Here is a 13298-nt window from a genome sequence, read left to right on the forward strand (position 1 = left end):
CCGCGGCCCGCAGGACGGCCGGATCGATGGCGGTGACGGCGGCGCTGTGGGCTGCGGCGGCCGCAGCAGGCAGGGCCGGCTGCAGGAGGCCGTCGGGGCGTCCCGCGCTTGGGCCCGTGCCCGGAGCAGGGAGGGCAGCGTCCAGGGCTTGCTTCATAGGCAGGGCCAGCTGCAGGGGGCCGCCAGGGGCAGGTCCCGCGCCTTGGCCCGCTCCTGGAGCAGGGAGGGCGGCGTCCAGGGCCCCTGCGGCGGCGGCTGCGTCCGCGTCCTGCCCGAGAACAGCGGCAAGTGCCACCGCAGGGCCGGCGGCGGCGGATCCAGGGAGGGCGGCATCCCGGGCGGATCCCGCCGCGCCCGCGCCCGGCCCAGGGAGGGCGGCATCGGATCGGGGCCACGCGGAGCGGGGCCAGGCGCCCGGCGCAGGCCCGGTGGCGGCAGCAGAGGAGGAAGGGAGGGGAGGGAAGGAGGAGGGGAGGGGAGGCGCCGGCGGCCGGCCATGGCTGCCGGCGGCGGCGGCGGCTGGGAGGGGAGAGAGGAGAGAAGAGGCTAACCCTAGGCTAATGATACCATGTAGGAGGGAATAATAGATGTATTCCTCCAATCCTAGAAGGGTGGGTATATATAATTCCTATACATGGGCCTCTAGATGAGCCTCTATACACATGGGCTCAATATACACCAACACAAAGTTCAGGAATGCGGCAGACTGGGAGCGAAGCCTAAACAGAGGTCATTTGATCGTCCAATACGAACTTCAATTGTGCACAAAGAAATCCACGAAAGTGATGTAATGATTTGGCCAAAGGGATCAACGTGAAACAAGAGATATGAGAAATATGGGACATGACTAGTGACACCGACTGACATCATTTTGGTGAAAACTTGACTGATGCTTTGATTTATATAGTATTGCGTTGAAAAAAAAACAAACAGTTTGACCACTCTTTGAAAGTCTCAGATTTAAACCCGGCAAATGAGTTGGGAGAAATTGCAGTGAAGCCACCTTCTATGTTGTTTATGTGGTCGGATGAAGTTCTTCAGGTTGTCCTCGCGGCTAACAGAACATCTTGGCATATATCCCTGATCACAGCTTCAATACGGAATCTGAAATCTTTATGGATAGATGCAAAATTGCAGTCGGAGTTTCTATCTACAACATATATGTACATGACTATGAACAAATGAACACCAAACCATGGACCTTCCCCAAAATTGAACATAATGCTAGCTAGGCACAGCAATGTACATATGATTCATTTCATCTGGGCCCAGAGAGCCGTACAGCAGAAAGCAGAGCATCACTGTTGTTGTCTGACATCCCAGATGACGTTCCCTCTTCACTGCTCGATTTGAAGGCGTTTGCATAGAGCCGGTATCCAACCTGCGAAGATATTGGTGGCTGGGGCACATCGCAGACGCCTTCCAGCATTTGTACGACCTTCGACATGGATGGTCTCTGATAGAAGTCCTCCTGAATGCACCACAGGGCGACCTTGATTGCCACATGAACTCGCTCATCCTTGTCGTTGTATTTTAGCTTGGCATCAAAGATATCGCGAAGGTCACCTTCTTCCAGCTTCTTAAAGGCATAGGATGGGAAGTGAGCTTTCTCTGAGCTTTCCACGGGGTCAAAGCTCTTCCTCCCACTGATTATCTCTAGCAGGACCATCCCGTAGCTGTACACATCACTCTTCTCTGAGATGGCATAGTTCGTGATCCATTCAGGTGCAAGGTAGCCCCGGGTGCCTCTGAGCGTTGTAAAGACATGGCTCTGCTCCCTGGTCATCAACTTGGCAAGGCCAAAGTCAGACACCTTCGCAAGGAAGTTGTCATCAAGTAGAACATTCTCAGGCTTGATGTCACAGTGAATGATCTTTGACTCACAGTCCTGATGGAGGTATGCCAATCCCTTTGCTGTTCCAAGTGCAATGTTAAACCTTGTATCCCAGTCTAGCAGGGAGGAATCCTCATTACTTTGGAAAATCCACCTATCCAGTGACCCCTTTGCCATATATTCATATGCAAGAAGCTTGTGTGCGCCCTCAACACAGAAACCTCGGAGTTTGACAAGATGGATATGGTGGATGCTGCCAATAATGGTCACCTCAGAGCGGAATTCTTTCTTCCCTTGGCCTATGCTCTCTAGCTTCTTTACAGCGATGTGACTGCCATCAGGCAGGGTACCAAGATACACAGATCCAAACCCTCCTTGACCAAGCTTGTCTGAGAAGTTGTTTGTTGCATCCTGGAGCTCCTTGTAAGTATAGCGTGTCGGTGCTCCAGATATAGTTTGCAGGAAACCATCGTCTTCCGATGAACCAGCATCATCTTGCGAGGGTGGCTGATGTCTCCTTCGGTAAATGCGGAAACCAACATACACAAGGACCCCTATGACAACCAAAGTTCCAACTATAATGACAACAATAATGATGGTTAGCCTACCACTGTCACTTCCACCTTGCTCTGAGCCACGGTTACTGCTTGACACCTTGATGAAAGAAGCAAAGCTACTCTTACCTCCATCTTTCTGTTGCAAGCTACCTATCTGGTCAAAAAGGAAGCAATTGCCTGATGTTTGGTCAAAGAATACAGCGATGCATGAGCAGTTAACCATGCAAGAATTCTTGCATCCTGTGAGGTTTGTCTTGGGTACAGGCGATTTGAAGCTAGTGCCAACATACCCAACACCAGTGTCCAGTTGAGTCAGCTGAAACTTGTCCTTTGAGTTGCATGGTGATATGATGCCAGGGTTGCAGTTTGCATAAGAGCTGAGGGCTGAAGGGCACTGGCACCCTGTACCACTATTGCAAATGGAGTACGGCTTGCAGTGGGCAGGCATGTCACATGAGTCCTGCGGAACTGTGATAGGCAGAGTACTCCTGCCATTCAGAGTCTGGAGTATATAGAAGGTAATCAAACCATCATTACCGAGGACAGCAGCCAGTGTGGTGTTAGCATCTCCCTGCTGCACGATGACAAGCTGTGATTGAAGAAGCCCTGATTGATCATAGAACGACCAGGAACGTGAACTCAGGTTTGCAGAGTATATGTTGTTGCCATTCTTGTCAACAATCATCCTGTTATCCTGAAGCGCGGACCAGTACGGTTGGGGCGTCTGTAAGCCCGCGTACAACATCATGTCCCCAGATTTGATCTGAAGTGTATAGGTCATGTTCTGTGTATTGGAACGGCTCACCAGAGTCATCCCCTCAGTGAAGCTCTGGCCTGACAGAAGTGTGTCCGTTGGATGGCTGAAACTCTGCCAGAGAGGAGAAGAGCTGTCCTTGCCAAACACTATGAGATTGCCTGAGTCCAGGAGCTGCATAGAGGTGGCCCCTTTGCCCGAGATATTGGCGGTCCAGACAATGGAGCCTCCAGACTGCAGGTACGCATTGCCATCCTTGTCAAACACAAAGTTGTCTGAATGGGAAACTGGAGAGTTAGCATTAGCAGACCAGACAATAGAAGTGGTGGCCAAATGGACCACTGCAAGGAGGTAGGACGCGCTGTCTGAGACATTCTTGGTGACAAAGCCAAAGCCAAAGACAGAACTATTGGAGAGAAGAAATATTCCATTATTATCAATGTAGTCCATTTCTGAGCCACTAAAACCAGGTGGGAGGACTTGCTTTTGGGTACTACTGCTGCACATTATCCAGAGGTTGGCTAGCATAAGCATCCACAGCATAATGCTGCATTTTGAATGGCCACAATGACCGATGCAAGCTTCCATGATTAGAAAAGACAAGCTTTTCCGGTTAGCAGCCTTTTGTGACACTCCACTCATCACCCGTCATCTGAAGTGTTCAGAATGCGCACAATTAGGGTCACAGTCGGTAACCAAAATGTTGTCTAAAACTACTAGAGTGAATGATGCAGCATTGCAGGATACATGGTGTGCCCTTTATTTCAACGGTCATCACACCAGCATGCAAATTCAGAAGCAAAGATGCAAAGTAGTAACAGGAACTCAGACAGCTTGCTCGCAGTAGCTGTGTGTATGGGGTAATCAGGATGTTTTGCTAGGTATATGCTTTGGTTTGCTTTGCTTTGCTTATGCAGGGCACTATCTGCTCAATTGCTATTGGGAGGTTCAAGTGGCATAATAGACCCAGGCTGATTACAACTTGACAATGAGAGCACCAGAACTAGTCAATTATTTTGTTGAAGCATAAGGTGTTTATTTATTTAGTTAGTTAGTTATTTATATTTTCCTTAAGACGTTCAGTATCAAACAAGTCAACTCATAAGCACTGTAATTTGCTAGCAGAAAAAGATGTAAGCACACAAACATGACATTCAGAATGAGACACTTTTGACTTTTGATCAAATGTCTTAAAAGAGAACAGAAAAGGCACATCATCATAGCATTTGTCCACATGAAAGGCTGGAAGGAGAGCTCAGTCTCTGTATGGTACCTTAAGTGGGAGTGGTTCCTGATCAAGCTTTCTATTGGCTTCTCGACCTCCTTACGAGTTAGGAACATCTGGTAGCTCAGTGGAGTCCCAGATAAGCTACCTTTCAGAAAAAAAAATACAAAGAGTGAGTCATGGCAAATTGGTAACACACAAAAATCTCTTTAACAACGTAAATGAAGAAACAATCAGAGCAAAAGGTGTTGGGCAGCCCCCATCTGCAAACAAATACCCACCAAAAAGCATCTGGACTACCGAGAATTGGCATCAGCTGCTTTTGTCAAACCTCAAAGCGAGGGCGACCTGCAGAGCAAAGGTATCCCCCTGGTAACCATTGACTGTCGCGACCATCAGAGCACTACTAGCAGGGGCCGAATGAAGAAGCCCCGTTTATATAATATCATATTATGTGCAGTAACACCTAACATTCCACCAAGGTTTATCTCCTCCCAATTGCTCTTTCCGAGCTTTCGGTATTCCAACTGCTTTCTTGACTCCCCAATCATTTTTTTCTTTTCTTGTACCCTAATCCACAAATCAGTCCTAAAGCAAAGCACGATGTGGAATTCTCCTTTCTCCCACCCAAAATGTTTTTTTTCCTCAAATCTCAAAAAAAGAAGAAACGAATTCAGGTCACATGGACATACGCAATTTCGCGTATCCACTGCACCGAATTTCGAATTTTCTGATGCTACAACCATGAGTAACTGCAAGAATCCCACCCCGCCCAACCTTCCAGAAATGGGGGTAAAATCCCAGCCACAGAATCCATGTCACCCTCCTTGGGAAACACAATGAAATCTTGGGGTTTGTCCCTGTCTGGTCCCCATGGCCTAGAAAGCGCACTCAATTCCACTCGGACGTACTAGACATGAAGCGAGAAAAATGACGGGGTTTTTACATTTTTACCATTATAACGAATGATACTCATCAGATTATCACTCTTAGAATGACACCTACAACTATACCAGCGGAGAGAAGTTTGAGTTTCATTTTTACCACATTTGCTGATGTGGCACGCCACGCCAGCCGCACGCGCTGGCACCCGGTCAGCAGGCTCAAGTGAAATGTCCTTCCTGCCCTGATCTGCTCCTCTCTCCGACAGCTGGGTTCCGCAGCTCATCTCACTTCCATGTGGGCTCCGCACATAAGCTCTGTCCCCTACCTCCAGCACCAAAGCCACTGCTCTGTCCTCCCCTCGCCCTGCTCCGCGGCGTCGCCGCCACCGTGACCCACCCACGCCGCCTCCGCCACCGTGAGCGCCTCTGCCTGGCCATGGGGAGGGAGGGAGCTCGCGCAGGCCGGCAACACGCTGGTGAGGGAGTGGAGGACGGCCGTGGCCGGGAGGGAGTGGAGGACGGCCGTGGCCGGGAGGGAGAGGAGGACCACCGTGGCCATGGCCGGAGCCGAGCCGAGCCCTTCCGCCGCACGTCCTCCCCGCCGAGCCTCCGCCGCGGCGGCTCCACCCCACCCCGCCCCGCCACGCCGCGTCCCGCTCCGCTCCTCTCCACGTCCTCCCCGCCGAGTCTCCGCCACGGCAGCTCCGAGAGGCAGGGGCAGGCACCGGCCTGCGCGCGCGCCATGGACGCCACCACGCACGCGAGGAGGAGCCACGACGAGGTGGAGGTGCGCAGGGGAGGCCGATTCGCCGCCGTAGGGGAGGGAGAGAGCGTGGGCGGTGGCGTGTCATCTCGTGGGTGGGGAGGCGCCGGTGAGGGAGGAGGATGGAGGACGCGCGCGCCGTCGGGCTCGTCCCCTGCCGCCGCCGTCGGGCTTGTCCCACGCCGCCGCCGCAAGCAGAGGTGGGCGAGGCCGGCGAAGAGGGGCCCCTGCAGAACGGGTAGGACAAGGAGCTCGCGGCCGCCCTAGCTCGCCACGCCGCCGCGGCCGCCCGTCCCAGCTCGCCATGGCCGGCGCGAGCGGAGGGAGGGAGGGAGGAGGGGCGCTGCGAGCTCGGGGGAGGGAGGGAGGGAGGAAGGACGTGAGGAGGGAGAGGCCATCCCGCGTGCTGCCCTGCGCCCTCGCCCTTGGATCCGGTGCCGGGGGCGCTCTCGGCCTCCGCACCTGCCGCCATGGCCATTGTTGGCGCGTCTTTGGTGCTGAGTGGCTTTGGTGCTGGAGGTAGGGGACAGAGCTGTCGTGCGGGGCCCACATGGAAGTGAGATGAGCTGCGGGACCCAGCTGTCGGAGAGAGGGGAGAGAGGCAGATCAGGGGCAGGAAGGACATTTCACTTGAGCCTACTGACCGGGTGCCAGCGCGTGCGGCTGGCGTGGCGTGCCACATCAGCAAATGTGGTAAAAATGAAACTCAAACTTCTCTCCGTTGGTATAGTTGTAGGTGTCATTCTAAGAGTGATAATCTGATGAGTGCCATTCATTATAATGGTAAAAATGTAAAAACCCCGAAAAATGACCTCCGTGCATCCAAACCGCAGGAAACGAAGCGCGCTGATTTCTAGCAGACCGGAAACAAACACGGCGGAGAAGAAAACAAAGGAACACCCGGTAAGTGGTGGCGAGCACAACCGCACAAGAGGGGAAGGAAGGAAGCAGAGGAGCGGAGCGGAGAGGAGTGGGTCCGTCACGTCACCTCTGAGCCGGAAGGAGAACGGTGAAGCGGCGAGGCGACGGCCTCCGCGGGCGGAGAAGATTCGCTGCAGCCGCAACCGGTTGGGGAGAGCGAGAGCGCGCGCGGTGGGGTGGAATGGAGACGAGGACGGTGATGGCGTGATGGAGCGAGGCGGGCGGGGCGGGTAGTTGGTGGGTGGTGGGATGTTGGAAGCAGCAGCAGCAGGCGGCGGGGGGGCATTAACGAGCGGCGGATGCCGACGGATGGGGCGCCCCGCAAGTGGTGACGATGGCCCGCTTAGTTTAACATATATAATATATATACTATATATATATAATAAAGTCGCTATCGCCGTAGCCTGGGCCTGCGGGAAGATGGTTCTGATTTGTTTAGCTGCAAAATCGCTATAGGCCGTGTTTAGTTCTCTTTTTTTGAATTTTAAAAAGTAATTTTTTCATATTTGAAGTAGTAAATATAAACTAATTACAAAATTAATTACAGAACTCGTCTGTAAACTACGAGACAAATCTAATAAGTTTAATTAATCCATCATTAAAGTATGTTTATTGTAGTTTTACTGTAACAATTTAGTGTCTAATCACGACCTAATTAGGTTTATTAGATTCGTTTGTATAATACGATTTTTTTCAACTATATTTGATACACCATGCGAATGTTTTAAATTTTTTTGGAATTTTGAAGTTTGGATCTAAACAAAGCCATACCCACACACACCACCACGTCTGTGGCAGACGAGATAGAGTAGTCGCCAGTGCATGATTGAATTGAATCCTCTCTCTCTAGGAAATAATAGCAGATTATTACCAGTGTATCGTCTGCGCATCAAGTCGCTGGATCTTCATCTAAGGATCTGCTAGTTGGTTATTTGGTTGGCCACGTGCAACTCGCAACACTACCTTATACAGTGTGATTCTCTGCCTATTTTTTATTTGTATAATTATAGGTTTCTCTCTATCATTCTTGTTGTTATACATAGGTAGGAGTACATAATTAATAATTGGATCTTGTTTAGACGGGTACACGTCCGGTGGTGGTTACACATGAAAATATTTGCACTACATATAAAAGTGGTGATTAGTATACATGGGTCGCCTACATGAAAGAAAGAAAGAAAGAAGGGTATCATTTGGTCCGGCTCATTTGTCTCGGCCGCAGTTGGGTCCGGAACTAAGGAGTGCTTTAGTCTCGGGTCAAACGGACTAACCGGACAGGTGGAGTGCACGTGCCTTTTGTTCCGGTTGGAGCCACCAACTGTGACCAAAAGCCACTCATTTTGTCACGATTGGTGACTCCAACAGGAACAAAAGTCCCCTCGACCTGTTAGTCTCGATTATAGCCACCAACAGGGATAAATAGGGGGTCTTTGGTCTCTGTCTTTGGCTCCAACCGGGATCAAAGTTTTTTACCCCCCTTATTTCCTTTCTTCTCCTCCTGCTCAAGCTATTCAGCTCAATTATTCTTGTTGTTCGGGGGAAGTTCTTGCCCATTTCCTCCACGATTTTGTGAAGGCTCTTGATTCTCCCATCCATCCAACAGCTCTAAAGGTTAGGAGCTTGTTCGTCTCATTTTTCATTGCTTTTGTAGCTCATTTTAGAAATAGAAGAATGTGATATTTTTTATAATGGGAAATATTGGATTTTTTTTATTTATACACCATTTGAGCTCAAATATGGTACTTAAGGTTTGCAATGTAGTTGATTTACTTGTATTAGTTGATCTAAATGAGTATATAGAGTAGATGTGATTTACTTGTATGTATGGATTTAAATGTGAAATGTTTAATTGAATAACTATTGATTGTGGAAAAAGATTTGTACCTGATATTTATTTTGTATTACGAATGAATTATTTTGTGTTAGTTGATCTAAATGAGTATATATAGTAGATGTGATTTACTAGTATATATAGATTTAAATGTGAAATGTTTAATTGAGTAATTATTGAATGTGAAAAAAGATGTATACTTTGTATTTATTTTGTCCTACGAATGAATTATTTTGTATTAGTTGATCAAATATGGATATGACAACGAGTATAGTAGAATTTTTTAGAATAAGAGTATGCATATATGACCATATGTGCATTGAAATGTTAAATTGAATAATTATTGAAAGTTACAAAAGATATTTATTTGGTATAACAAATGAATTATTTTGACCCTTTAGTGATGTATTTATTCAGGTTCACATTGAAATCATCTAGAAGTTAAAAAATCTTTATTTCAGAAAAGTATACGTCGCTAACCTTGACCCAGTGGTGATGGCACTACCATTTGGTGCCTACATAATATCTGCGATACAGTGCGGTATAAGGATGTGACGAAAGGGTGCGGTATTGGTCCTAACGAAGAAATCTGCACCTTTACACAAAGGTGAGAATGCCACCATTGGGACCAAAGCCGCACCCCTTCATCACATTATTATTCCGCACCATGTCACAAATATCAATGTCGGTCCCAAATAGTAATGTCATCACCGCAGGGTCAAGATTAACAACATATACATGTTCCTAAATAAAGTTTTTTTTACTTCTACATGATTTTTGGTTATTGAGCCTAAAACAAAGTGTGTGAACCGTGATTGCATCCCATATGGCGCCGGCCTGGGACAAAGAGTGTTCGCCTCAAACTAAAGAGTGTCAGATAATTAGGGATTAGAAATAGTGATGGTGAAATGTCAACTTCAATACGAGTATGAGTATATTTTCATTGTAATTATAAGAATTTATTCAGTTTTTTTACATTTATTTGATAGGTGTAGTGAAATTAATTTTATTTTTGAATGTCAAATATGAGTTTGTAAGAATTTATTCAGTTTTTTACTAGTATTTGATAAGTGTAGCGAGTATGATTTTGCAACATGATGCATTGGAGCATCGTGCGTCCGCTCGGACTTGCTAGCGGTCGTATTCATCATTGGATTAAGAAAGCATTTCACTTCATCAAACTTGCAAAAGCAAATCGCAAATTTTATCATAAATTTAATATCGAGTTGCATGGTACGGATGATGATTGTAAGTTGATGGCTCGATATAATGCAAAGCGTGAAGCATTGGGGCTGGTAGAATTTGAGCGTAACGTGTCGAGACTTCGTGATTATTCAAATTGTGTGATGGATGTTCAGACCTTTCAATTATTCATGTTATTGCAATATGAGAATTTATTCATTTGGTTACATTTTTACGATACATGTAACAAAATATATATATATTGATGTTTCTGTATGAGAATTTTAGTCCTGAAATTAGTTTTATTTTTTTAAAAAAAATAGATGGACCGGCAATTGATGTACAATGCTGATCGACGTTCCAAAGAATTCATTGATGGCATGCATTTTTCCTTAGATGTTGACAAAGCAAACAAGCGAAATGGTTTCATTTGTTGCCTGTGTGTAAATTGCCAAAATAAGAAGGATTACTCCTCTTAAAGAATCCTTCACTGCCACATTTTAGCTTATGGTTTCATGCCCAAATATATTTGTTGGAGAAAAGAGGGTTATAATGGCAGACAATGAAGAAGAATATTTTGATGACCACTTTCCTAACTATGCTGGATTCGATGCCTTTGACGACGATGCTGCCATGGAAGAGCCTGAACTGGAGGCGGCAGAAAATGATCCCACCGACGATCGTGGGCAGGCATTGCACGGTGCATGGGAAGATTGTGAGAGTAAAAAGGAGAGGATGAAATTCCAGCAGATGTTAGAGGACCATCGCAAGTTATTGTACCGAGGCTTTGAAGATGGATTGATCAAGAATTTTGGCATCACCCTGGAGTTGCTCCAATGGAAGGCAACACATGGTGTGTTTGACAAGGAATTTGGTGAATTACTAAGTCAAACAGCTTGTCTGCTCTTTAGGATTGGAGGTACATGAAAGGATCGACACTAGGTCTAGAGCCGGGGGGGTGAATAGGCCTGGTTAAAAAATTTCTTGAAAAACTTGACAGAAAAACATCAAGGTCGGATGACCCGGCCTTATGTCGGATCTTCCGGCCTTCCCAGGCCCGAATGATCCTACGTAGGGTCGGATGATCCGACAGGAGGAAAGAATTTTGTACGAGATTTGAAATCTACTTAGCTTTTGACGAATCCCTTTGAATACAAAGTTGATAAATGAAGTAACTAAGCCTGTGAGCAAGTTCTACACAAGAGATAAGCTACTAAAAAGTAGATCGGGTCAAAACGAGCTCAAGAATAATATGAAGAACAATAAGTAAAGGAGACACAAGATTTATCCCAAAGTTCACTCCACAAAGGAGCTACGTCTCTGTTGAGGGGCTCACAAAGAGTAGGGTTGCTCTGTAACCCTTTTCTTTGCCCAATCAACCACGAAGGAGGATTGAGTCACTTACTATTTGTTCTCACGAAGAGAAGGGGTAATACAAACTTCCGGACACTCAACCACATAGGAATGGGAGCTCACCGGCACCTCTAACCGTCTAGGAGCAAAGCTCCAAGAGTAACAAACACGAATCGACGAATCAAAGGTTGCTTCAAGTGCTTCTTGAGATGAATGAGTGAAACTCACAAAGTGCTCACACCCCAACCCTCAAATCTCACTCTCTCTCTCAATCCCTTGGTGAATCCTTGCAAGAATCAAGTTTTTGGATGGAGGAGAGTGGTGAAATGAATGCTTGGGAGGCTTGGTTGGTCGTGGAGAGAAGAGAGGAGTAAATGAAGAGGGTGAAGGGGTATATATACTCCTACCCCCACAAGTGACCGTTATGTGTTTATTCTGGTGTTCCCAGATCATCCGGAGTTACATCGGATCATCCTGGGTAGTAACAGAGTAGGCTAAAACACACTAAAAAACTCCCAGGTTTGGATCATCTGGATTTGTCCAGAGACTACCAGGCACTCACAAAGTTCCAGGTCCGAATCATCCGGGCAAAGGCCGGATCATCCGGACTTGGACAGAGAGGTTCGGGCGCTCACAACTCACTAGGGCCGGATCATCCGGTCGTGTCCAGAGCCGAACCAGCTGTGCAGGCCGGATCATCCGGCCTAGGGCCGGGTCATCCGACCCAGTGTAGAGGGGTTTTGGCACAAGTGTTTTGTGAGTGAAAAAGTGTCTCTCATAACTCAAAGTCATCTCAAATGAAACACTTTGATAACCTAGATTAATCAAATGTGTCCCCCTTGATAGTACGGTGGTCCTATACTCAATTTCAAACCGAAAACTAGAATTAAATCTCTGATAGAATCCACCATACAATGAATTTGAATTGGGGGGGTCTTTCTTTAATCTTCTTCTTGATTATTTCATTTATTCCTGCACACATCTTATTAAAAGCATCATATCCCAAATTGTGATTGTCAAGAATCACCAAAATTAATTTAGGGGCCTAGATGCACTTTCAATCTCCCCCTTTTTGGTGATTGATGACAATACCAATTTGGGCTCATAAAGGGAGGAATAAAATGCGTGAATGGTAAATCAAGAGATAGGAGAGCTTCCTCTAAATATGTGCATGAATATCTCAAAGTGGTCTCAAATGCCAATGCACATATTTAAGTGAACTCCTCCTAAAGCATTGCATACAAGTGCTTTAGTGTGATAAAATAACCGTGATGCATATGACAAGGTCAACACAACAATAAAGTAATAAATAACATTACATCATCCATAAGCATCACATGATAGATAAATATCAAGTTCAACCACACACTGGCAAATAAGTTCTTACAAACAAAAATAGTTCACGTGGCACACACCATACGTAACACCATCACATAGTTCTTACATGTCCATACAAGAATGAAAATGATAAATGATAAAAGATAAATGGGGGGTCTCCAACCACCAAATTCACTGCCCCTTTAGCATCAAGCGTCAAAAAGAAGCTACTCATCATCATCACCATCATCATCGCCATCACCTTCAGACTCGGTCTCCTCATCATCACCTCCCTCTTCTTCTTCTTCTTCTTCTTCTTCTTCTTCTTCTTCTTCTTCTTCTTCTTCTTCTTCTTCTTCTTCTTCTTCTTCTTCTTCATCATCATCATCATCATCATCATCTCCACCCGGAATCTCTTGACCTCCATAGTCAAGCTCAATATCATCATCACCAAGAGGGTTTTGTTGGGGTACAAAATCATCCCATGGATTGTAGACTCTAGGAGGTGTAGGAAAATCCCTAGGCTCATGAACCGGAGAATGAGGAAGGTCAACCTTGGCCATGATTTCTTTTTGCCTCCTCTCCAACTTGAGGAGTTCTTCATCCATGTACCTCCTGTGTTCGCGCATCTCTTGCGCATTTTGTCGGCACATGTTGAAGCAAGCAAATACTCCTTG

At 46.7% G+C, this 13298-nt stretch overlaps 1 protein-coding gene across 5 annotated transcripts; it reads right to left on the reverse strand.

Moving 5' to 3' along the window:
* Positions 1 to 1096: 1096 nt before the first annotated feature.
* Positions 1097 to 7231, reverse strand: LOC120703216 (G-type lectin S-receptor-like serine/threonine-protein kinase SD2-5). 5 transcript variants are annotated; one of them, XM_039987233.1, is made up of 3 exons: positions 7006 to 7231; positions 4419 to 4514; positions 1097 to 3797 (listed from the first exon to the last, which is right to left on the reverse strand). In XM_039987233.1, exon 3 carries the CDS (start codon positions 3785 to 3787, stop codon positions 1259 to 1261), a length of 2529 nt encoding a protein of 842 aa, XP_039843167.1. In that variant the 5' UTR covers positions 3788 to 3797; positions 4419 to 4514; positions 7006 to 7231; the 3' UTR covers positions 1097 to 1258. The 5 variants fall into 5 exon arrangements, with proteins under 5 accessions (XP_039843167.1, XP_039843166.1, XP_039843168.1 ...); XM_039987232.1 differs by having other exon boundaries at positions 4419 to 4518; XM_039987234.1 differs by having other exon boundaries at positions 4419 to 4518; positions 7001 to 7231.
* Between the last annotated feature and the right edge of the window lie 6067 nt (positions 7232 to 13298).

The sequence above is a fragment of the Panicum virgatum genome, chromosome 4K (assembly GCF_016808335.1).
Source record: "Panicum virgatum strain AP13 chromosome 4K, P.virgatum_v5, whole genome shotgun sequence".
In the NCBI taxonomy this organism is placed as follows: domain Eukaryota; kingdom Viridiplantae; phylum Streptophyta; class Magnoliopsida; order Poales; family Poaceae; genus Panicum; species Panicum virgatum.